Source organism: Sorex araneus, chromosome 5 (assembly GCF_027595985.1).
Source record: "Sorex araneus isolate mSorAra2 chromosome 5, mSorAra2.pri, whole genome shotgun sequence".
Classification (NCBI taxonomy): domain Eukaryota; kingdom Metazoa; phylum Chordata; class Mammalia; order Eulipotyphla; family Soricidae; genus Sorex; species Sorex araneus.
In genome coordinates, this window is record NC_073306.1 from 7,922,584 (window position 1) to 7,946,372 (window position 23,789).

The window sequence follows — 23,789 nt, forward strand, 5'->3', positions numbered from 1 at the left end:
TGTTCATCAATGCCTTTTGAACACCCCTATCAAGTTTTCAAAGCATCATGCTGCACTCACTAGCCAAGGCGCGCTCTCTCTGAACGCTATTTGATGGAATGTTTTCTTACCTCTCTTTCATACTAAATTCTAGACTTTTTAATTGCTGCTTCATTTCCTAGAGACTTCCGCAGCGTTCCACCAGCAAGCAACCCCTCTGCCTGCTGTGGGCAGGAAGTCCTTGCAGGAATAGCTTCAAGTAGGTAAGAAAAACTTTATCCCAAGTCTGACCCAAGGACCTGGCCAGCCCTGGTCGTCTCTCTTACGGGCTCGCAATCTACCGGAATTGGGTACTTTTGCTTTCCGTTCCGGATGTGTGCTGCAGCCTGATTTTCGGTCATCTCGTGTGATTTTTAAAGTACAACCTGATGGACATCTTAGACAATATTCTCACAAAACTTCCGGGGGACATTTCCTCCAGAGAAGCGATCTGCCAGCGTTCCGGGTCCGATTCCCAAGCCTCTCGCGGTGGGAACTCATTTGTTTCAACTCACCAGCGATATATAGAGAGTGGGGTGGCCGGTGGCGGGAGGGGTGGGGGTGGGGGGGTCCGGTAGGTCGAACCTACGTTTTTGCAGTGGGTGGAACAGAATCCTGGCCCCGTCCAGACGGACCCAGGGGATCAGCTCTGCCCCCATGCACGCAGCAAACTATTTTTTGAGAAACCAATCCGGGTGGGGATGGGAGCTGCAATCCTCGTCGGCGGTTCACCGAATGCAGGAGAGAATCTGGGGGTTCGGGGACCCAGAAAGAGGCTCGCTCGGGGTGGCGCGGGGTTGTTTGCGGGCTCTTTCCCTTGCGATTGCACCGGGAGGCAGTCAGGGGCTAGCCCGCCCTCCCCAGTCCGCCCGGAAAGGAAACGCGACTCCTTCTCGCCAAGCACCGCCAGGGGGAGAAGCGGCTCGGAGGAAGCAGGGGTGACCACAACCCGTCAGATCCCGCGGCGCCGCGCCGCGCCCCGCCCCGCACCCAGGGCCCCCCGGGCCACTGCGCCGCGAGTCCCCGCCCCGGGACGCGGCCCCGCCCCCGCGCCCGCGTCACGTGACCCGACCAGCAGCCAATCAGCGCCCCCGCCCGCGGTATTCAAATCGGCGGCGGCGGCCGGAGCCTGGGCGCCCTGGGGACGCTGGGGGCGCCCGGGTCGCCTGAGGCTGCCCTGCGGGGCGCGGGGTGCGGAGGGGTCTCGGGGCGCGGTGGGCGGAATGGAGACTCGGAACGTGCCTCCCGGGCCCTACCGGGCCACCAAGCTGGTAAGACGCCGCCGCCGCCACCGCCAGATCGGCTCGCCGGGGTGGTGGCAGCCACCGCTTTCCCCGGAAACGTCCCCCTGCAACTGGGGGCTGCGCTCGGGCACCCCTGGGTGGGCAGGAAGTGAGCGTGAGGGGCATTAACTGGCGTCGCGGAGCACCCCTGGGCCTCGTGGTTTATCTCCCTCTCCGGGGTAAAGTCCTTGTCGCCGGCCGTTAGGTGCAAAGTGGAGCCATGAGGCTCGGACCCTTGCAGGGGGCGGCGGCGACCTCCCCCCATCCCCCAACGTCCTAGGCTCGTCCGTCCCCCGTTTGAGTGGCCATCGGTCGCCGCTGTCGGAGCCCGCGGTGCAGCTGGGTCTGGGACAGGAGGTGGGGTGGCTTGCCAGCTGCATTAGCGGGGTGCAAAGTGCACGCCCGCCCGGAGGGGCTTCCCCGGAGGGTCTCTGCGATCCCGGGGGTGATCCGGGGTAAAAGGCACCTCGACTTCTCGAGGAGACCCGCTGCGAGTGGACACTTTAGCACTAGCCGGGGTTTGCGGGTGTGACTGGAGGAATTCCGGTCTTCCCGGGGAGGTAACTTTTACAGGGATGCTACTTTGTAGCTTGGCGGAGTGTAGGTCTGCACTTAAGTCACATCGTCATGTCGCCGTATTTTACCTCTTTATTTTGGGGGTATATTAACACAGGCACCCCCGGCTGTGCTCAGAGATCACTCCTTGCCACGGTGCTCAGGGATTACTCACGCCAGGCTTGGCTGCAGGGGTGGAGGGTCGGGGAGGTGAGGATGCTGTGCTGGAGATCGAACTCCGGGCCCGTGGCTTGTAAAGCAAGTGTCTTACCACGGTTCTAACTACCCGGCCCTGGAACCTGTTTTTAACTTTCGTGAAAGCAGATTGGAAAATTACCAGCACACCGAACAGGAAGGTGCTCAGGAGGCCTTTAGGAGGCAGTCACTGGCGTTGGCGTTGCTCCCGCGCCCCCTTCGTTCATTGGTTCATTGTTTCCGTTTTGTGGTAAAGAAGGTTGCAGCACAGGTTAATAATTTGGTCGAAATTTTAAGCTCCTCCACCCCACCCAAACTCATAAACAGTGGAACTAGCAATAGAGACCAGGAGTCTGGCTGCAGAACCTGCTCGTGTTGGAAAAGCGGTTCGAGTCTCCCAAAGTCAGGGACTCCGGTCATGGTCGCTACTTGGTCCCCAGACCCCGCCCTTAGTAGGTTTCTTAAGTAGGAGATGGGAATGGCTGCAAAGAAACGCCCTTAAATGTTGCCTTCTGATGGGCCTAGGTGAGGGACATACAGATTGCATACGTGATCACCTAGCAAGTAGTGGACAAACCTATCATATTTTCTCTACAAGATCATCACATCGGTGTCACACACCAATGAAGCTGCTTCAAACCCAGACGTTTGGGTGACAGTGTGGAAGTAAATAGAAGGTTTCAAAAAGTTGTTGGTGCATCAAAATGTCATTAAGCACACAGTAGATTTACTCCATCTCTTCTGTGGGCACTGGTGGAATGTGCACATAGAGATATTTAGTAATTATATAAGCTATTTTAATATTGAAGGCACGTTACCAGTAAAACACCTGCGTGCTGTGAGTTTTCTTTGGTCAGCATAATTCTAAAGTCAAATAAACCTGTATTTGAAGTGCCGGTATTAGCTGCTTCGCTGTGTGAGTTATTAAAGCTGTGTCAAGTTATTAAAGCTCTCTGCTCCACTTCTTCAGCTGGAAATAAATACTACCTAGCATGAGAATTGAAACAAATAGTAAATGTAAAGCAATGATCAACATAAATGCTTTCAGCATGTTATTATTAAAGTGAGAAGCAGTAATAAATGCATCCTCTATAAATAAATATGGAAAGAATAGGCAAGTTATTGCACTTCTTTATTATTCTTTTTTTTTTTCTTTTTGGGTCACACCTGGCGATGCACAGGGGTCACTCCTGGCTCATGCACTCAGGAATCACCCCTGGCGGTGCTCAGGGGACCATATGGGATGCTGGGATTCGAACCCGGGTCGGCCGTGTGCAGGGCAAACGCCCTACCCGGCTGTGCTATAGCTCCAGCCCTCTTTATTATTCTTATCTTTCCTCCATAAGCTAATCAGACACTAAAGTACTGTTAATAAAAACAATTACATACAAATCATTTTGAAACAATTAAGAAAATCAGCATGAGATATAAACATTTTTACAGCACAAAACACGCTTTTGTGAATTTTTATGATGTAATAGATGTGAACAAAATTTTAGGTCGTCTTTTAAGTCAGTGAGGATATGGATTGTTTAATTGTTTTGTTTTATTTATTTTGCAGTGGAACGAAGTTACCACATCTTTCCGAGCAGGAATGCCTCTAAGGAAACACAGGCAGCATTTTAAAAAACACGGCAATTGCTTTACAGCAGGAGAAGCAGTGGACTGGCTTTATGACCTGCTGAGAAATAATAGCAATTTCGGTCCTGAGGTTACAAGGCAACAGACTATCCAGTTATTGAGAAAATTTCTTAAGAATCATGTAATTGAAGACATCAAAGGCAAATGGGGATCAGAAAATTTTGATGACAACAACCAGCTGTTCAGGTAATGAAGAGATAAGTAACTAAAAACTTTGGTTCTGTAACAATAAAACTTGTACATCTGTATTATATTATGTCCATAAAACTGACACTGCAGAAGTAATAGTTTTTGAAAACTCACTGATTTTGGCCCAACTAAACCATTCACACGCTAATGGTACAAATTCAGACATTTTTAATGTCGAACATCTGTATTAAATATATATAATAAAAGGATTTGAGAAGAAAGGATGAAATAACTCTTCCACAGATTTCAAAGCTCTGTAGTATTTTAAGGAAAGTGTAATCTTTGGTTCTTAAAGTTAAGAATTAAAAGACAAATTTTCACAGGCTCCTAGTTTCAAGTAACGTATAATTAATCATATAATTTAAGAATATATGTGGTAATGTAAATAATAGCAAGCTCCATATGATAAATAACGAGAAATATGCTACATTTTTTAAGACAGTATTAAGTATTTATCATGTACTAGAATCTCGTAAGATTTACATTTTCTTATTTAGTCTTTAATTAAGCAAGGTAACTTTGGAAAGAAAAATCATGCTTCAAGAAATCTTACTCTGGGACTGGAGCGATAGCACAGCGGGTAGGGCATTTGCCTTGTACGCGGCAGACCCAGGTTCGATTCCCAGCATCCCATATGGTCCCCTGAGCACTGCCAGGAGTAATTCCTGAGTGCATTTGAGCCAGGCATAACCCCTGTGCATCGCCAGGTGTGACCCAAAAAGAAAAAAAGAAATCTTACTCTACTGAAATGTTATTCCACCTTAAATATTGTTTATATTTATCAGAGTAGGAAACACATTTCTTTTCATCCAGGTCTATTATTTATGCACTGCTCTGTGAGACCTTTCTAAATTTCTCAGGCAAACATAATTACATTTTTCTCCCAGATCCTATAGACTAGATCTTTAGATTGTAATACCCATGGATTTTATTTTGCTACAAAATAGCACTTTTCAAATGGAATATTTGTAAACAATGATTCTTGTCTATGTGTCAAAGATGGTTTTCTATCGATTAGCTAAACTGCAGTGACAGGCATATAAATAGCTTCTTGTCTGTAACATTACACTTCTTTCAGAAAATCTTTTCTTTTTAGTCTTTTTTGATGTGCTCATTTGTGGCTGTTTATTCTGTACCTATTACTTGTGTTTTAGGTTCTAGATTTATCTTCACTTTCTATTTTCCCTTAGACTTTCAACTTCCAAAACAAATATCTCTCTTGAACATCAAATCCCAATTTTTTTTTGACTGTCATTGTCATCCCATTGCTCATCGATTTGTTTGAGCGGGCACCAGTAACATCTCTCATTGAGAGACTTATTGTTACTGTTTCTGGCATATCCAATATGCACGGGTAGCTTGCCAGGCTCTGCTGCTCGGGCTTGCTTGCGGGGCTCTCTGAGAGGGGCCGAGGAATCGAACTTGGGCCGGTAGCGTGAAAGGCGAAAGCCCAACCGCTGTGCTATGGTACATGTAAAATTCACTCACATCTTAACATAAGTCTTCAAACCATATTTATATGACTGTCCATCATCTCTATGGTTGTATTCATCAGTTCACCCTTTCTTCACTGTACATAAGATTCTGTTATCAACTATACCTGTTACATTGCCTAAGTCATTACCTATCTGCTCATTATCCAACATGAATGTGCAGATGGGTAATTTTTTTTTGTTATCGTTAGCTTGGGTCTTTGTTCTCTCTTCCCTGGAATTCTCCATAACTCTTCCTTTGGTCTTCCTGTCTCAATCTTTTGCTGTTGTAGCAAATAGTAGTTAGAAGAAGCTTGCAGGGCCAGAGTGATACACTACAGTGGGTAGGGTGCTTACCTTGCCCACAACCCACCCATCCAAGTTCGATCCCCGGCAACCCCTATGGTCTCCTGAGCACAGAGTCAGTAGTAAGGCCTGAGCACCACTGGGTGTGGCCCCCAAACAAAAAAGTACATGGCGGACTGGAGTTCGATCCCCAGTACCACATAAGGTCCGAGAGCAAGCTAGGAGTAAGTCCTGAGGGCATCTGGGTGTGACCCAAAAATGTAAGGGAAAAAAAAAAAAACCAAGAACCAAAAGAGTTTGCCGAAAATATGTAAGACATTACTGGAGATATTTAGAAATTTGTATTGACAATAATTGAAGATAGGGTGGTCTGTTCATAATGAGAACAAAATTAGTGTCATACATAAATTTTATCTTCCCAAGTGGATAAATTCAGTGAATTTTCATTCAGAACCCCTATAAATATTTTTGTAAAATTTGATATTTGAATTTGTCTTACCTGATCTCTTAAATTCAAGCAATCATCTACAGTACCCAGGAACCCTAGCATTGAACCCTGGGTGTTAGCTCCTCTGAGCACTGTTTGGGAGACCCCCCAAAACTGTTAAACAGGCCCATACATGTATAGGAACTTGATGTATGTTATCTACCTAAAAATATCCATAAATAAAATGTATAATAAAAAATAACTAGCTACCAAACTATTGTCTGTATTTATTAAAAGTATAAAAGTATGGACACTAAGGAATATACTGGTCAGTGATTATCCTTAGGAGGGGAGAAATAGTTAGAAACATAATGCTTTTTTTTTTATTTATTTAAAGCAAAGATAATGAAGTTTTCAGTAAAAATGCTTTAAAAGCTTAGGTTGATGGTTGATATATGAATACTGTTATAAAGTTCTGTTCTTTTTGTATCTTTGAAATATTTTATATTGCAATAATGGAAGGGAAAGCATAATCAAGAAGAGTAATAGAAGAGTTCCCGAGAGCAAAATGGTTACAAATGGCAAATTAGGTACCTTCCTAAGAAATTTTTTTAAATGGAATATTATAGAACCATATTGATGATGATACCTTGACGACAGAATTGAATAATATCCTAATAGTGGCCTTGAAGTATACACAAATAAATATAGAATCTTCATCTCTTGGTATAATAGAAGTTCAGTTCTTTGTATGATTTATAAAATAAATATATTTGTTTTTGATCTCATGTTATTTAATATATATAATATATATAATTCTTTTTTTTCTTTTTTTCTTTTTTCTTCTTTTTTTTTTTTTTTTTGCTTTTTGGGTCACACCCGGCAATGCACAGGAGTTACTACTGGCTCTGCACTCAGGAATTACTCCTGGCGGTGCTCAGGGGACCATGTGGGATGCTGGGAATCGAACCTGGGTCAGCTGTGTGCAAGGCAAATGCCCTACCCGCTGTGCTATCACTCCAGCCCCTAATATATGTAATTCTTCTACCAGATTTCCAGCAAATTCTCCACTTAAAACTCTTACGCGAAGGAATCCAGAATTGAGAAAAAACAGCATAGAAAACTTGTCTAAGGATAGAGAAAGTCTTTTTAAATTACGAAATTTATCACGTAGAACTCCGAAAAAACATGGATTGCATTTCTCTCAGGTAAGATAACCTTTTTTGTCAGTCACTAGTTTAAATTGAATTACTATGTGCTTGATTTTAGAATAATTAAATGATCCATTTGTATTCAAAACAAATGTTGAAATCTTGTTACCTACATTATGTTCTAAAATATTTATAAAGGATTAAGGCCAGAGAGAGTATAGTGGGTAGGGCACATGCCTTCAATTCCTGGCATCCTGTAGAGTCCCCCCGAGCCTGTAAGGAGTAAGCACAGCCTTGTGTGCCCCCCCAAAAGAAATATATATATATATATATATATATATATTTAATATATATGTAGCACTGCCGTCCCATTGTTCATCGATTTGCTAGAGCAGGCACCGGTAACGTCTCCATTGTGAGACTTGTTATTGTTTTTTGGCATATTGAATACGCCTTAGGTAGCTTGCCAGGCCCTGCCGTGTGGGTGGGATACTCTTGGTAACTCGCTGGGCTCTCTGAGAGGGATGTAGGAATTGAACCTGGGTCGGGCACATGTAAGGCAAATGCCCTACCCGCTGTGCTATTGCTCCATCCATTTAACATATATAAATATATATAATATAATGAATATATAAATATGTTGTAAAATATAATTATATTTTATATATTATATTTTATATAATATGATTATAAAATATATATTACCAAAAATAGTATATTGAGGTACAGTTGAAAAAGTATTTGAGTAGTATAAATATTTTGTTTTAAATTGATTTGAAGTGGTAGAGGCAAGTACCAAATCAAATATTCTTTTAACCATATTCCACTATTTATAGGTGACATAGTTTCACAATTAACTGATACCATGGAATTACTAAATATTAGGAGTGGTGTCAGTTCATTGTTTCTTTAATTTATACATAGCAAAACTGTTAATTATTGTTTCCAGGAAAATATTGAGAAAATGAACTGTGAAGCAATTAATGAAGATCAAGAGAAATCCGTGAATACTAGAGAAATAAGCCAGGAAGATGTTGAAGAAGTTTGGAGATACATTATTTTGATCTAGTAAGCTATCACAAGCTCTTGGGATGTTTAGAATGTTGATGTGGCATTTTTATCAAAACATGCAGATCAAAAACAACATGTTTGCCTTCAAAGATTAGAAATTCGCCCTTAAGGGCCTGGAGATAGCCTTGGTGGTTAGTACAAAACCCATGCATGCATCTGGCTTCCGTTCTATCCTTGGAACATCACCTAATGTGTTCCTGGAGACCCCTTAGCACTGCTAGGTGGCCTGGTACCACAGCGCTCCGACAGCCCCACATCTTCAAACTCTCGCTTGAACCCCGGCCAGTTAACCAAGAGCCACTGGTAGCCATAGAAGCTCTTGAGCACCACTGGGGGAGCTTCTCCCTCCCCAGCATAAAATTAACCCTTATCTTTGTTTCCTAATGAATGTTCACAGGATAATTCTAGAATAGTGGACAGTAGATTATTCTCAGTATGATTTACCTTTTTCTCCGAATCAAAGCTATAATGATAGTTTGGGGTATATATTGGAATCCTTTAAATTTTATTAAGGTAAAATGAACACTATGAGCCTTCAAGTATATTTGAAAATAAACATTCTGAACTTTTAAGTTTTGGTTTAAAAAAAAACAAATTATTCTGATGGCTTTGTTTGCCAGTTGTACTTGTTTATGTTTATATTTTGTTTCTCTTATTTTATGGAGTTAAAAATAAAAAAAAATTGTGTTCTTTCTCCAATTTAGCCTGCAAACCATTTTAGGTGTGCCATCCCTAGAAGAAGTGATCCACCCGAAACAAGTAATTCCTCAGTATGTTATGTACAACATGACCAACACAAGTAAACATGGAGTAGTTACTCTACAAGACAAATCAGGTTAGTATTAATAAAAGTTGGGGTCTCTTTCAACTTGCTGAGGATATGGCTATGGTGGGGTACAGAAACACCGAAGTCTAGAAAGCATGATCTCTTAGTTGGGGGAACATCAGATTTTTTTTTTCTGGGTACATTAGTGATAGTGATCTCAGTGAAATGAGTTCATAAGGTATGAGTGGCTTTTTTTTTTTTAATGACATGATTAAGCATCTAAAGCTAGGGGAAGGGGCTGGAGAGATAGCACAGCGGGTAGGGCGTTTGCCTTGCACGCGGCCGACCCGGGTTCAAATCCCAGCATCCCATATGGTCCCCTGAGCATGGCCAGGGGTGATTCCTGAGTGCAGAGCCAGGAGTAACCCCTGTGCATCGCCAGGTGTGACCCAAAAAGCAAAAAAAAAAAAAATAAATAAAGCTAGGGGAAGATAATTTGAACTGTTGATTAGCCTCCTTTTTAATAGGTGGCCTAGAATATGTGAAGTATTCTGCTAAAAAATCAGTGATAAACAAGATAGAAGTGATTTGTGCCTTTATGGAATTTAATGTACAGGTTTATAAGGGCCAAGACAGAAACAGAATAATAAGCTACAAAATAAGCCCAACTCTCAAAACTGTTTTTTTAAAGAGCACTGATTTTTGTATTACTGGCTATATAATGTTTTGATTTCAGATGAGAAAATTAGAAATAAATCAAGCCAGATGCAAAAGAAAACTTGTATTACAAGGAATATATTTATATTTAGAATGTTATTGTTATTATATGTTATTAAATGTTACTATATTAATAGAATTAATATATTCATATTTAGAATGTTGACTTTTCTTTAATATTGGTTGTGCTCTGTAGAATTAGTTAATGTTACATTTTTCTTTCTCTGAGTAAGAATTTGAAAATATTAGTTATGGGGGAAAAAGTAAGTCTCAGAATTTGTTACATTGTATTTTCATGTAACATTGGATCAGTGACAGATAATAGCCCTTGTCTTTCAAAGCCTAAAGTAGTCTACTCAACTCCGTATGCTGTAAGGTTTTGTATTTGTGTCCCAAAAAAACTACCCTGTTTTATGCATACTGTTTTAGTTTACGACAATGGAAAGATTTTAGGCAAATTTCATTTGAAAAGCACCTAAATATCAAAATGTAGTTCATCTTGGTCATAGGTCAAACTCAAATCTGTAATATTTAAACCATAGCTATAAGGAATGAAGATACTGGTAGTAAATAAATATGAATGTTGACTTGTGATCCCATCCCCAAAATAATTAATCTTGATTTGGGACAGCTGATATTTTAATGTGTCAAATTCAAAATCTCTGTAACTCTTCTAACTTGTATTTTAAAATGTTGACTTGGCCTTTATGTTTGTTCAGCATATAATTTGAGATCTGTTAATACATGAATGCTCATGTATGTATATTTAACCATGTGGTTAATTTTTAATGTACAATTATTATGATTGTGTGATCTACTGAACAATATGATTTTGTGTATGTGTATATACAGATGACCTTCCTCACTGGGTATTATCTGCCATGAAGTGCCTAGCAAATTGTAAGTTAAACAAAAATGTGTGTATATGTCTTGTATGGGTGGTATTTAACAACCAAGAAAATATTTCTAAAAATTTTTAAATTCCTGATAAAATTAAAGTGTCTCATTTTTTTGATGTTAAATGAAAACCCAGCAAACTGTGACATTTCTTTCTAAGTGGAATTGTGCTATAGAGCCCTGACCCTTTGTCACTGTACAGGTGATTTTACAATTTAAGTCCATCGCTGATGACTTTGTTCTCATAAATTATAAAATCATAAGCTGAAGAGGAATTTGGGGGATTTTAAAGTCTGAAGTGTGCTAGTCGCCTCAATGAAGCCCTGGGCATTCAATCACAAATCATGACTAGAGCAGATTGTCAAGTCGCAAAGGGTCAATCAGAACTGAAGTTTCATCCAACTCATTTATTTCAGCTCTCTTTGAGCTCATTGTCAGCATTCGGGCACTTTATGGCTTGCTGCTTCCACGCCGTAGGATCCATCAGTGGAATTTCTTGTTATTAAAAAAATAATTTGTCAGAAACTAATTATCTTCTGCAGTTTCAATCCTCAACCTTTTTCTGTAGTAGTCAATTTTAATTGCTCTCATCATCTAAAACTATGGTTGAAATACCAGACCCTTATTACTTTCAAAATCAATTTCCAAAATGTACAAAGGCAGTACCTGTTGTAAATAATGAAAAAATGACTAGTTTTTGTTACCAAATGATCTTTCTGGCTTCTGTAACATTAAAAGTGAATGTTTAGTAAAATTTAAGGTAAATTTAAGATATAATCCTTTGTATCTTATTAATGGTCAAGTATAAATTCCCTTCTTGTCCACTGGGTGTCAATATGACAAAAATAACGATAACCAGAAATAAAGTAAGTTAGAGAAAAATTTTTTTTATCATGTCAAAGTCAACTGTTAGATCATAAGCTTAAAAATTTAGAGTTTCTCTACCTTTCCCACTATCTTTTTTTTTTTAATTTTTTATTAGTGAATCACTGTGATGTACAGTTACAAACTTATGAACTTTTGTGTTTGCATTTCAGTCATACAGTGAACGTTTACCCATCCCTCCACCAGTGCCCATTCTCCTCCACCAATGTTCCCAGTATCCCTCTCACCACCCCCACCCCATCCCCCACCACCCCACCCTGCCTCCTCAGCAGGGCATTCCCTTTTGTTCTCTCTCCTTTTGGGTGTTGTAGTTTGCAATAGAGCTATTGAGTGCCCTTCATGTTCTGTCTGTAGTCTACTTTCAGCTCGAATCTTTCAACCCGAATGTTTCCCACTATCTTAACTGCTATTCTCTCATACTCTGTAGCTCAAGCTTCGTGACTCAGATATGCCTACTTCAAATGATGCCTCTGACGTCACATCTCTAGGGAGTTACGTCTTCTTTTCTTCCCAGTTCATGTTTTATACCAAAGACAGACCTTACTGAATTTCTGTTTATAATAATAAATATCTAGTCAGAGGCCATGTGAAAGCTTCTACTTAGCTTGTTACTTGGCCTCCCATGCTAATTCTGTGGTAGAAATGAATCAGTATATACGTGCTATCCCAAATTTGTTTCCAGAAGACAAAATAAAGACTCAGAAAGTCTCCTGCTAATACATAGGAGCTAGGTATCCAAATTGAGATTTTCTAAGTACAAATTCTATATTTTTAATTCCAGTATTTTCTCTTTTAAAGGTTTCTAATGATTATCAAATATTTTGTTCTACATTTTAAGGTTTCCTCTTCAATCCGCTTAGAAAAATGTTTATTTTGCTCTACATAAAACCCCTATGGCCTATTAGATATGCCAAAAACAGTAACTACAAGTCTCAATGGAGACGTTACTGGTGCCCGCCTGAGCAAAATCGATGAACGATGGGATGACAGTGCTACATAAAATCCCTATTAACTTTCAAACTAGTGTGTGTCTGTGGCTATACAGGTTTGGAGACAGAAGGAAAATGATTTGAGTTTGGGAAAGAAAAGATTTAACTTGAAAGATGCCAGGGTCACTCGGATTTTAACTTTTGTATGTTAGTTTTAGGGCCATAGCCATTGGTGCTTAGGGCCGGCTCCTGGCTCTGTGTTCTGAGATCACTCCTTTCTTCTTCCTTCCTTCCTTCCTTCCTTCCTTCCTTCCTTCCTTCCTTCCTTCCTTCCTTCCTTCCTTCCTTCCTTCCTTCCTTCCTTCCTTCCTTCCTTCCTTCCTTCCTTCCTTCCTTCCTTCCTTCCTTCTTTCCTTCCTCTCTCTCTCTTTCTCTCTTCCTTTTTGTTTAATCACATGTCAGAAGATTCCTATGTCACTGTTTAGAAACGACTAAGTTTAGTAAACTAGAAATAAATTTAGGCATGTTCTGAGTTTCTGTTTCCTCATCAGGTCTTATTTCTGGAAAATATTAATGAGTACGCATGGTTAAGCGTATGTTTTGTGTCTGGTGCAATTATACATGTATAAATTTAGAAAAGACAATTTGGAAGAATTATTTGCACTATCCAAATATTCTTTGCTTTTTAAGTGAACTGCTGTAAAATTCAATTAAAATCAATTTACCTAAGACTTTCAAAGTATAAATTTTCAAATTTGTTCTACATACAGCTTTTGTAGCATCTAAGCAGGTTAATAAAACAAAATATTAGTGATTGCTTGCAATAATTTCTGCTGAAGAGATAAGTAGGGCCTGTGTTCAGGGAAATGATATAGCAGGTAAGGCACTTGTAATGCATGAGACTGACCTGGGTTTGATCCCTGTTCCACATATGGTGCCAGGAGCACTGTCAGGAGCGATCCCTGAGAACAGAACCAGGAGTAATCCCTAAGAATTCCCAAAAAAGAAAAAGAGATAAGTAGAGTAATGAGATAGGTATGACCTTTTGAATTTTTTAATTGTGGCAGACTATGTTGTCAAACATAGCTCCATCATGACATACAGTTATTGCAGTTTTAAATTGTTTTTAAATACATTATGCCTTTCCCCCCCTTCTATTCCTTAGGGCCAAGAAATAATGACTTGAATAATCCAACATATGCTGGATTTGAGCGCGATGTATTCAGAACAATTGCAGATTACTTTTTAGATCTACCTGCACCTTTGCTTACTTTTGAATATTATGAATTATTTGTGAACATTTTGGGTATGTATGGATTTTTGACTTGTATAAGTCTTCATAATTTAAAAGAGCAGAATAGGTAAATATGAAATTGACAGACTAATTTTTTAATTCAGGAATATGATAATTGCCTGTGTGCTTTTGAATATTAGGAATTATTTGTGAACATTTTGGATATGTGTGGATTTTGACTTTTGTAAGTCTTCATGAAAGATAAAAGAATAGGTAAATATAAAGGTGGCACACTGCAATTTTTTTTAAATTGAGGATTATGACAATTAACTATGTGTATTTTTCCAAATAATTTAAATTTACCTTTTCAATACCAAATTTTCCATGAGAAGTTCTATACCAATCGGTACTTTGCAGTTCATCTCAATTCAGTCTTGGCACTAGACAGCCCAGGATTAGCCTGGACTGCCACCAGTGAAAGACAGGTCCTTTAATCTGTCTCATACTCAGTGGATCTCCCACAGAATGAAGAGGCAGTTCAGCAAAAGTATCCATATTTCAGCTGCTAATTGCGAGTGGATACCTCAGTCTCCTTGAGCTCTGTGGCATGCCCCTAGGTTCAACTCCAAAGCTCCCCTAGTTGTCTTTCAGAGTTATATAATTGAGATTTCGTTGCATTACCTTCTATCTATTTATTTATTTATGCTTTTTGGGTCACACCTAGCGATGCACAGGGGTTGCTCCTGGTTCTACACTCAGGAATTACTCCTAGCGGTGTTCAGGGGGCCATATGGGATGCTGGGATTCGAACCCAGGTCGGCCGCGTGCAAGGCAAATGCCCTACCCGCTGTGCTATCGCTCCAGCCCCTTCCTTCTATTTAATGAATGAAATCATTAGCCCTTGGAGAGTGAACTCGATCTCCAACCACCGCTCCCTCAACACCCTACAGGGAGGTCTGGGTTTAATGCTAGAAGTCCCAAGCATAAGTCACCTCATTGTCATAAACCTAACAGTGTTGAAATATGGGTTTTTTTGTTTGTTTTCTTTTTGGGGGGTTTTTTGGGTTGTTTTTTTTTTTTTTTTGCTTTTTGGGTCATACCCGGCAATGCTCGGGAGTTACTCCTGGCTCTGCACTCAGGAATTACTCCTGGCAGTGCTCGGGGGACCCTATGGGATGCTAGGAATTGAACCCCGGTTGGCCGAGTGCAAGGTAAACGCCCTCCCCGCTGTGCTATTGCTCCAGCCCCACAGATATGTTCCTTTAGAATAACAAAAAATTGAAAGAATCCCATCATTGAAGAAATTGCCAGCTCCATACTAGAGACACAGACCCTATCTAGGATGGGAGGGCCATCCGTCTGCAACGTCCGTCACCCCACTCAGCAGCAGGGGAGACAGCTCATGGGGCTGGCCAGACCGGTTGTCCTCTTCCCTCCCTCTCCGTTCCTTGTGCATCCCTCCTGAAGGCGTGTGTGAGTGGAAGAGAATGGCCTTCCCGAACTACTTGCCAACTCTCCTTCATTCTTCAGTGAAACGTATACTGGTAGCTGTGTGCCTTGATTTGAACCTCCAAATGTGCTCTCAAAACAAAATAGGTGGTGGGGACTGGAGTGATAGCACAGCGGGTAGGGCGTTTGCCTTGCATGCGGCCGACCCAAGTTCGATTCCCAGCATCCAATATGGTCCTCTGAGCACTGCCAGGGGTAATTCCTGAGTGCAGAACAAGGAATAACCCCTGTGCATTGCTGGGTGTGACCCAAAAAGCAAAAAAAAATGGGTGGGGGCGGGAACACTTACCTCTCATGCAGCACACCCGGGTTCAGTCCCCTGGCCCCACATATGGTCCCTAAAGCACACCAGGAGTGAGCCCTGTGCCCTGAACATCGCTCGGTATGACTGAAAAACTGAAAGGAGTAAAAGTCTGGGATCCACAGAGATGGTCGAACAGGCCGAGCACTTGTTTTTTACATACAGGAAGTCTGAGCTTGATCACAGGCAAAAGTACAAACTTATGTTTTAATTGGTGTACCTCGGTTGCGTTAAAATTAAGAGCTTTGTAATACTTGTAGACCAAGGAGGCTGCTTTTGTGTGTGTGTGTGTGTGTGTGTGTGTGTGTGTGTGTGTGTGTGTGTTTGCATGTATTTGGTTCAATACCTATAACTTAAATATTGAACTGCATTTCAAAGTTATTTATGGCACAAGTTGAAAACACTGGTCTTGCACTTCGTAACGGAATGTTGCACGCGTCCTATTTCAGTGGCTTCTGAGCAATGGCTGTTTGTATTTACTAACCACATGTGGTAATGCTTTCTTTTTTTTTAATTTACTGTTGTTTTTATTTTTGTCATAGAGTTGTATTTTGTCCGCTGTCATACAGTTGCATCTTAATTCTTGTTTCATTTCCTGGTAGTCATTTGTGGCTACCCCACAGTTTCAGATAGACCCAGTGGGAGTCATAAAGCCCGAGACGATCCACAGTCTTCAAAAACCAGGCACTTAAACAGTTTGAATTCCTTCAAATCAACCGAGTGCCTCCTTCTCAGTCTTCTTCAGAAAGAGACAAACAAAGAAGAGTCAGATACTTCCGAGACGCCACAGAGAAGTGATCGAGGACCTCAGGAAAAATGTGCTAAGAAAATGCAGCTAGCTCGCCTGAAAAACCGAAGAGCCAGTGCCAATGACATAATGGGAGGGAGTTGTCGGAATTTAACAGGTCTAAATAGTGCGCAGGTCCTGTCCGCTCACACCAAGCCAAAGTGCTGTTCTTTAGAAGGAATTGTAGATTTCCCAGGGGGCTCAAGGAAAGAGGTCGCCAGCATGTTTCACCAGTCCGTCCTAAATATCGGACAAGACAGTGAACAGTTTGTAGCGTCTCAAGCCGCACAGGAATCCCTCATGAATCTCCAGGCGGAGGAGGAAAGGATTCAAAAGACCGTTGGTGTCGGTGTTAAGAGAACCTCTGCGCTGAGCGTTCAAGATCCAGAGGAGTTTTGCGATGGCAAGAGCAAGTCCAAACAGCTTTGCAGATCTCAGAGTCTGCTTTTAAGAAGTAGCACAAGGAGGAATAGTTCTATCAATATGCCAGTGGCCGAAATTATCATGAAACCCAATCTTGGACATGGCAGGACCCGAGTGAAAACAGCTATGGAAAGCGAAGGTGCTAAGTCTAGCACCACAATCAATAAAAGACTCTGCAAAAGTACCATAGAACTTTCAGGAAACTCTTTGCCTCCAGCTTCTTCTCTGTTGACTGGCACACAAAGTAAGGCCGATGCTTTGATGCACGTCACATTAACTCTTAATGTTTACTAACTGTGTTGCGCTCACCCGGCTTTTCTTTTCTGACATGGCTTTCGGTTTTTCTTCAAAATTGAATGTTTCTTTTCGTAAAAGGCTTTTGTCATGGCATAACCCAAATTTACTCTACTTCCCTCAAGTACTTACTTTCTTCTCCTTTAATTTCACTTATTCTGGACTACATAATCAGTGAAGGGCTTGAATAATCGGAATCAGGTTATAGGGCAAATCACAAAAGTCTTAGAGTGATTTTGAAGAAAGTGGAAATTTGTAGGAGTGGCTAACAGGAATGAAATGCTAAAATATTTGCTCTGTCAATAACGTAGTAGAAAAACAATGACTGTCACTAATGTATTGGTTTTTTTTTTTGGTGGGGGCTGGCTTGTTTTTTAGGTTGGCTGCAACCTCACTTGGAGAGGGTTGCCATCGATGCATTGCAGTTATGTTGCTTGTTACTCCCCCCACCAAATCGTAGAAAGCTGCAACTGCTAATGCGCATGACTTCCCGGATGAGTCAAAATGTTGACATGCCCAAACTTCACGATGCCATGGGTACGAGATCACTGGTATGTTGATTTTTTTTTTATATATATATATAAGGAAAGAGTAACTCTTGTTCATAAACAAGCAAGGAAGAGAAAGTAAAGTGAGGGAGAAAAGAAAAGCCAAGACGTAAAATAATAATAGTAACTTGTGATTATGGTCTTAAAATCTTAGTTTCTTATATTAAGCTCTTCAAAAAGTTGACTCTTTCCTAAAACAGAATGTTGATGCCCGGTCTTTTATATTTTCACATCTTAATCTTTTTTTTTTCTTTTTTTGGGGTCACACCCAGCGATGCTCAGGGGTTACTCCTGCTTTGCACTCAGGAATTACTCCTGGCGGTGCTTGGGGGACCATATGGGAAGCCGGGAATCGAACCGGGTCGGCCGCGTGCAAGGCAAACGCCCTACTCTCTGTGCTATCGCTCTGGCCCCTCACATCTTAATCTTTATCTTATCTGAGGTCTTTGCTTTTTTTGGAGGGAGGGGGTCACACCCAGCATTTCACAGAAGTTACTACTGGGTTTGCACTCAGGAATTACTCCTGGCAATGCTCGGGGATGCTGGGAATCAAACTGGGTAGGCCGTGTGCAAGGCAAATGCCCTACCCTCTGTACTATTGCTCCAGCCCCAGGTCTTTGCTTCTTTATTCTTCCTGTACCAGATCTAGTAATTGATCCCAGACTACCACATAATGCCTTATGCCAGTTCTGTTCAGTGGGGAAGAAAGAGGACACTGCAAATCTATAAAGTTGAGAATTAGTGGGAAATACATGTACAATAAACCAAAGCACCCCTGAAATTGCAATAGTGGGGAAATTAAGCTTAGAGAATTATGTTAAATAGGATGGCATGTTATTGTAGGCAAGAAGTTGGAAGAAACTGCTGTGAGGTTGCTGATCTCTGCGTGCGGATGAGATGGAGGCATTTCCATGCAGCCATTGGTTGGAAGTGAACTCTGAAATACTCTCTAATCTCTGTCTTTTCCCCTCTTTCATTCAAGAGCCGTCATCCTGTCAAAGAGCAGGTGCCACTAAAAGAGCTTCTCATAGCAAGAAATCAGGAACTCAGAGCTATTTCACTCATTAGCTAAAGGTCTTTAACCATGTCGAACTGAATATAGAGAAAGCGTTATTCTTGAGCCATGGCAGCGCGATTACAGAGCTCAGGGCAGTTAGTAGAGAAAGACATTTTGCAAGACATAAGAATAGAGAATGATTTTGGTTTTTACACTTTTTGAGTTTGAGGTTATACAAAATTCAAGGGAAATTGAACAGAATATTGGGAACGTAAGCCTGGTGAAGAAAGGTCAGAGCAGAGCAAATTTTTTTTTGAAAGGTAGTTGTTGAAGCTTTGAGAATAGACTCACTCTGCCAAGCTGAGATAGAATAAAAAGCCGTAGGAGGGAATAGAAAAAAATATTGGAAAGGGTAGGAAAACCTGGAGAAATAAACCAGAATATCTCAATTGTCAATTTGCTGATTATTTATTATGTAAATTAGAATTTTGATATTCAAATTATTTTAGAATGAGGGGTGTTTGTATACACCACTGATGTGTGTATGTTGTATATTTTTCTGTATTAGTATAAAAAGCAACTCTCTAACAGTATTTAAGTGATATTAATGGCAATCCTTGTATTTACTGATAAAATTAAAGAGAAGTTTAGTTATCTTATATTGCTTGGAAATATGTTAAGGAAAATTGAACAGGTTTTTTTTTTAATGACATTCTTTCTTCATTTATAATGTTGCATTTGTATGCTGAAATCCATTTAACGCTTAATCTCAGTACTTTAGCATACAGTTAGCTAGAAATTTCTAATAGTTTAAGTGAAACCTTAGACTTATTTCAAAACACATCCCTTCATATGTTTCTAGATGATACACACGTTTTCTAGGTGTGTGCTATGCTGTGCTGAAGAAGTAGATCTTGATGAGCTTCTTGCTGCAAGACTAGTTTCTTTTTTAATGGATCATCATCAGGAAATTCTTCAAGTACCTTCTTATTTACAGACTGCAGTGGAGAGACATCTTGACTACTTAAAAAGGGGCCAGGTAAGTTTTGTAAGGTTTAAAATATTTCCTACTAGTTGTAAGAGGCAAGCTTACTCAAACTAGGCTCATCAAAGATGGGGGTTGAGCATCTCATATCAGTTGGCAACTCAAAGGAATGTAGACAGACTGCAGATTGAAATAGCAATTCTTCTTCCATCCTTCCATCTTATATTTCTGTGGTGCTCCTGTATTTAACCAATGGCTCCTTCATATGATGAAAATAGAATCACAGGCTTGGGCTGGAGCAATAGTACAGCGGGTAGGATGTTTGCCTTGCACGTGGCCAATGGGGGTTCAATCCCCAGATCCCATATGGTCCCTTTAGCACCAGGAGCGTTTTCTGTTGCAGAGCCAGGAGTAACCCCTGAGCTCACCAGGTGTCACCCAATAGGAAAAAAAAAATATCGCAGACTTAGTTTCCTAAGCAAAGAAAAAAAAATGATCTTGGTATGGACTAAGATTGATCCCATATAAGTTCAAGGCCCAGCCTTTGGGTAGTGGAGGGTGAAGACTGGAGAGGGTCCTATTCTGGCAGGCTCTGTCTAGGTAATAGTCTCTTTCAAAAGATATGGAAAATGAGGGTGAAACAGGAAGAAATTGACACCAAAAGGGGGGAAAAATACCAACTAAGTAGTCCAAAGCAACAGATGCCTGTTTTTTTTAGTATGACTTTTTTTTTTTTTCTTTTGGATTACACCTGGCAATGCACAGGGGTTACTCCTAGCTCTGCACTCAGGAATTACTCCTGGAGGTGCTCAGGGGACCATATGCGATGCTGGGTATTGAACCTGGGTCGGCCGCATGCAAGGCAAACGCCCTACCCGCTGTGCTATCGCTCCAGCCCCACAGATTATTATGTTCAATCTTTGCCTGCTCTCATACACATTGTTTCTTTTCATACTTGCATTCTGCTATTGCCCTGACTTATTGTTGTCACTAGCCACTACGATTTCATTCACTTATCAATAGATATTCGAGACTTTGCCCATGCCTCTTCACCTCAAAAGGATATGATACTTGGATCATTTCCTTGGCAGAACATTAATATTTTACAATGAATCAAAATACTGTTCTTGGCATTGTTTCATAGATAAGAGAACAAAGTCCATGACCAACGGTAATAACAATAACGGGTGTTTTACTTAACACTTCATCGAGTGCTAGGCACATGGTGTACGTTATCTCAGGTAATTCCCTCCTAGAGGTGAGGAAAAACAGACCCAGAGAAGTTAAATTACTTGCCGAAGATTACAAAGCTCATAGGTGGCAGGCCCAGAATTTTGAGACTGCTGTACCAAATTCGCCAGTTTTCTCAAAATGTTTACTGCTTGGAAGCAAAGTACTAGGGACCAAGTCCCACCCAAAAAGCGTATTACTGAGTATGAAGATGAGAATCGTGTCCTTGCCTTCTGCCATTTTTCTCACTGCAGATCAGAAACCCTGGAGATGAACTTGGCGCTCCTTTGCCAACGTATTCTTACTGTCAGCAGATCAGCACGCAGGAGTTCGACGAACAGAAAGTTTCTACCTCGCAAGCTGCAATTTCAGAACTTTTGGAGAATATTATCAAAAACAACAGTTTGCCTCCAAAGGAGAAAAGAAAAAAACTAAAACAGGTAATGGAGGAAACAAGTTCTACAGCATAAATATTTTCTAAATTGTCGTTGTTTATATCGAATATTGGACTGGAGCAATAGCACAGCAGGTCAGGGCATTTGCCTTACACGTGGCCGACCCGGGTTCGATTCCTCCATCCCTCTTGGAGAGCCCGGCAAGCTACGGAGAGTATCCTGCCAGCACGGCAGAGCCTGGCAAGCTACCCGTGGCATATTCGATATGCCAAAAACAGTAACAAGTCTCACAATGGAGACATTCCTGGTTCCCGCTCGAGCAAATCAATGAACAACGGGATGACAGTGACTGTGCTATATCGAATATTATTTAGCTTCTAATTTCTTATTTTGGGTTTTATACCTGGATACGTAGACTAGCCTATCTACTTTTATTCTTTTTTTTTTCTTTTTTTTTCTGGCTTTTTGGGTCACACCTGGTGATGCTCAATGGTTACTCCTGGCTCTGCACTCAGGAATGACTCCTGGCGGTGCTCAGGGGATGGTATGGAAAGCCAGGAATCGAACCCAGGTTGGCTTCATTCAAGGCAAACGCTCTCTCCACTGCACTATTGCTCCAGCCCCTACTTCTGTTCTTCACCCTGAGAGTTAAGTAATAGTTAGAGATGTTATCTTTAACTTGGGACATTTTATATAATTAGAGGTATTTTATATAAACTTGGACTTGAGTGATAGCACAGTGGGTAGAGCGTTTGCCTTGTACGCGGCCGACCCGGGTTTGATTCCCAGCATCCCATAGGGTCCCCTGAGCACCGCCAGGAGTAATTCCTGAGTGCAGAGCCAGGAGTAACCCCTGTGCATCACCTGGTGTGACTCGAAAAGCAAAAAATAATTAAAAAATTAAAAATAAATAAATAAAGGTATTTTATATAAATAAAGATTCACCTGGGAAGACAAATCATTTGAATTTTTCTACATAACTCTTTAGTGATTCATCACTGAAATTCAAAATTTTTTTATAGCACAGCGGTAGGGCATTCGCCTTTCATGCGGCTAACCTGTGTTCGATTCCTCCGCCCTCTCGGAGAGCCTGGCAAGCTACTGAGAGTATCTCATCCACATGGCAGAGCCTGGCAAGCTACCCATGCTGTATTGGATATGCCAAAAACAGTAACAACAAGTCTCACAATGAGAGATGTTACTGGTGCCCGCTCGAACAAATCGATGAGCAACGGGATGACAGTGACAGTGACCGTGTATTAAAACCCATTGGTCAATGAGTTCTGGCAAGTCCAATTCGAGATCTGAAACAAAAATATAAGAAATAATACTGAATCTCTGCATTTCTTAGCATTGAAAAAGAAAAGCAGAGGGTGGAAGAGAATTGACAGCAGAAGAATCTTACGATATTAATGTTAGGTGGGGACTAAGAAATTTTAGTGTCACCTAGACCCTATTTATAGGAGGGCCTAGCAAAAGAAAAATGAAGGGATACTAATCTCTAATGATATGCATGTGGCAACTTCTTATAAAATCTTGAACGCTGACTTCATAAATGCTTTCTAACCCTTGCCTTATTTTTCAGTTTCAGAAGGAATACCCCTTGATATATCAGAAAAGATTTCCAACCACGGAGAGCGAAGCAGCAGTTTTTGGTGATAGACCTCCAATTAAGCAACCAATGTTAATTTTAAAAAAGCCAAAGTTTCGTAGTCTGAGATACTAAATTTAAAAGTTAAGTTATCTTTGTGGAACCACAGTAAAGAAGCCATATCTAGAACTAGAGAGAAAGCTAGTTAATAGTTTTTAATAGCACAAACCCTACAAGATGCTGCCAAAATAATTTTATGAGTTTTTTTTTTTTTGCGCATGTTTTTGTTTTTGTGTTTTTTTTTTTTTTTGCAGGGCGGAGCTGCACCCCTCAGTGTTTGGGGGCTACTTCCAGTGCAGTGCTCAGGGATTGAACCTGAGCCTGCAACATGCAAAACAGATGCTTCAGCCCTTTGAGCTATTTCCTCAGACCGTTAATGGTTTTTGTGGATTGGAACAAGGATTCCCCACACCATGCAGCAGTCCAGGGGGTCCTGTAGTGCTGCACCCCTACAATGACCAGGCAGTGCTAGGGATGAATGACAGTGCTAGGATGGATGTGTGCAAGATATTTGCCTTAACCCATGTACTATCTTGCCAGTCCCCCCAAAATGTGTGTGTGGGGGGGTGTTTGTTTTGTTCTGTTTTAACCAATGTGAGACTATAAGGAAATGAGTGGATCTCCACTGAACAAATAAAGTAGGTTAGACAAGCTATTTTAACTGGGAGCTATCAAGGTATGTGCTTACCTATTACTTGAATTTTGAAAAATGACATTTTCATCAAGAGTAAGCTAGAATTCTGTTTGAAAAGAAGACATTCCTGCCATGTGCTTATGGACATTAGCATGAAGACCTAGTTCTGAGAATGTGAAGAAGTTTTTGAAAACAATTCTCACCTGCTAAATGTTGCACTCTTTTGTATATTATTTTTCTACTTTTGGTCTATTTATATATGTGTGTGTTTGAAATAAGTATATATTTTGGTTTTTCTT

General features: G+C 40.9%; 1 protein-coding gene across 1 annotated transcript; it reads left to right on the top strand.

Moving 5' to 3' along the window:
- The first annotated feature begins 1,241 nt into the window (after positions 1–1,241).
- Positions 1,242–22,931, top strand: DEPDC1 (DEP domain containing 1). Its single transcript, XM_012932456.2, has 12 exons — positions 1,242–1,289; positions 3,613–3,878; positions 7,138–7,294; positions 8,187–8,305; positions 9,013–9,143; positions 10,644–10,691; positions 13,668–13,808; positions 16,149–17,000; positions 17,429–17,601; positions 19,458–19,634; positions 21,065–21,250; positions 22,791–22,931. The coding sequence occupies exons 1-12, from the start codon at positions 1,242–1,244 to the stop codon at positions 22,929–22,931; spliced, it is 2,439 nt and encodes an 812-aa protein (XP_012787910.2).
- The last annotated feature ends 858 nt before the right edge of the window (positions 22,932–23,789 follow it).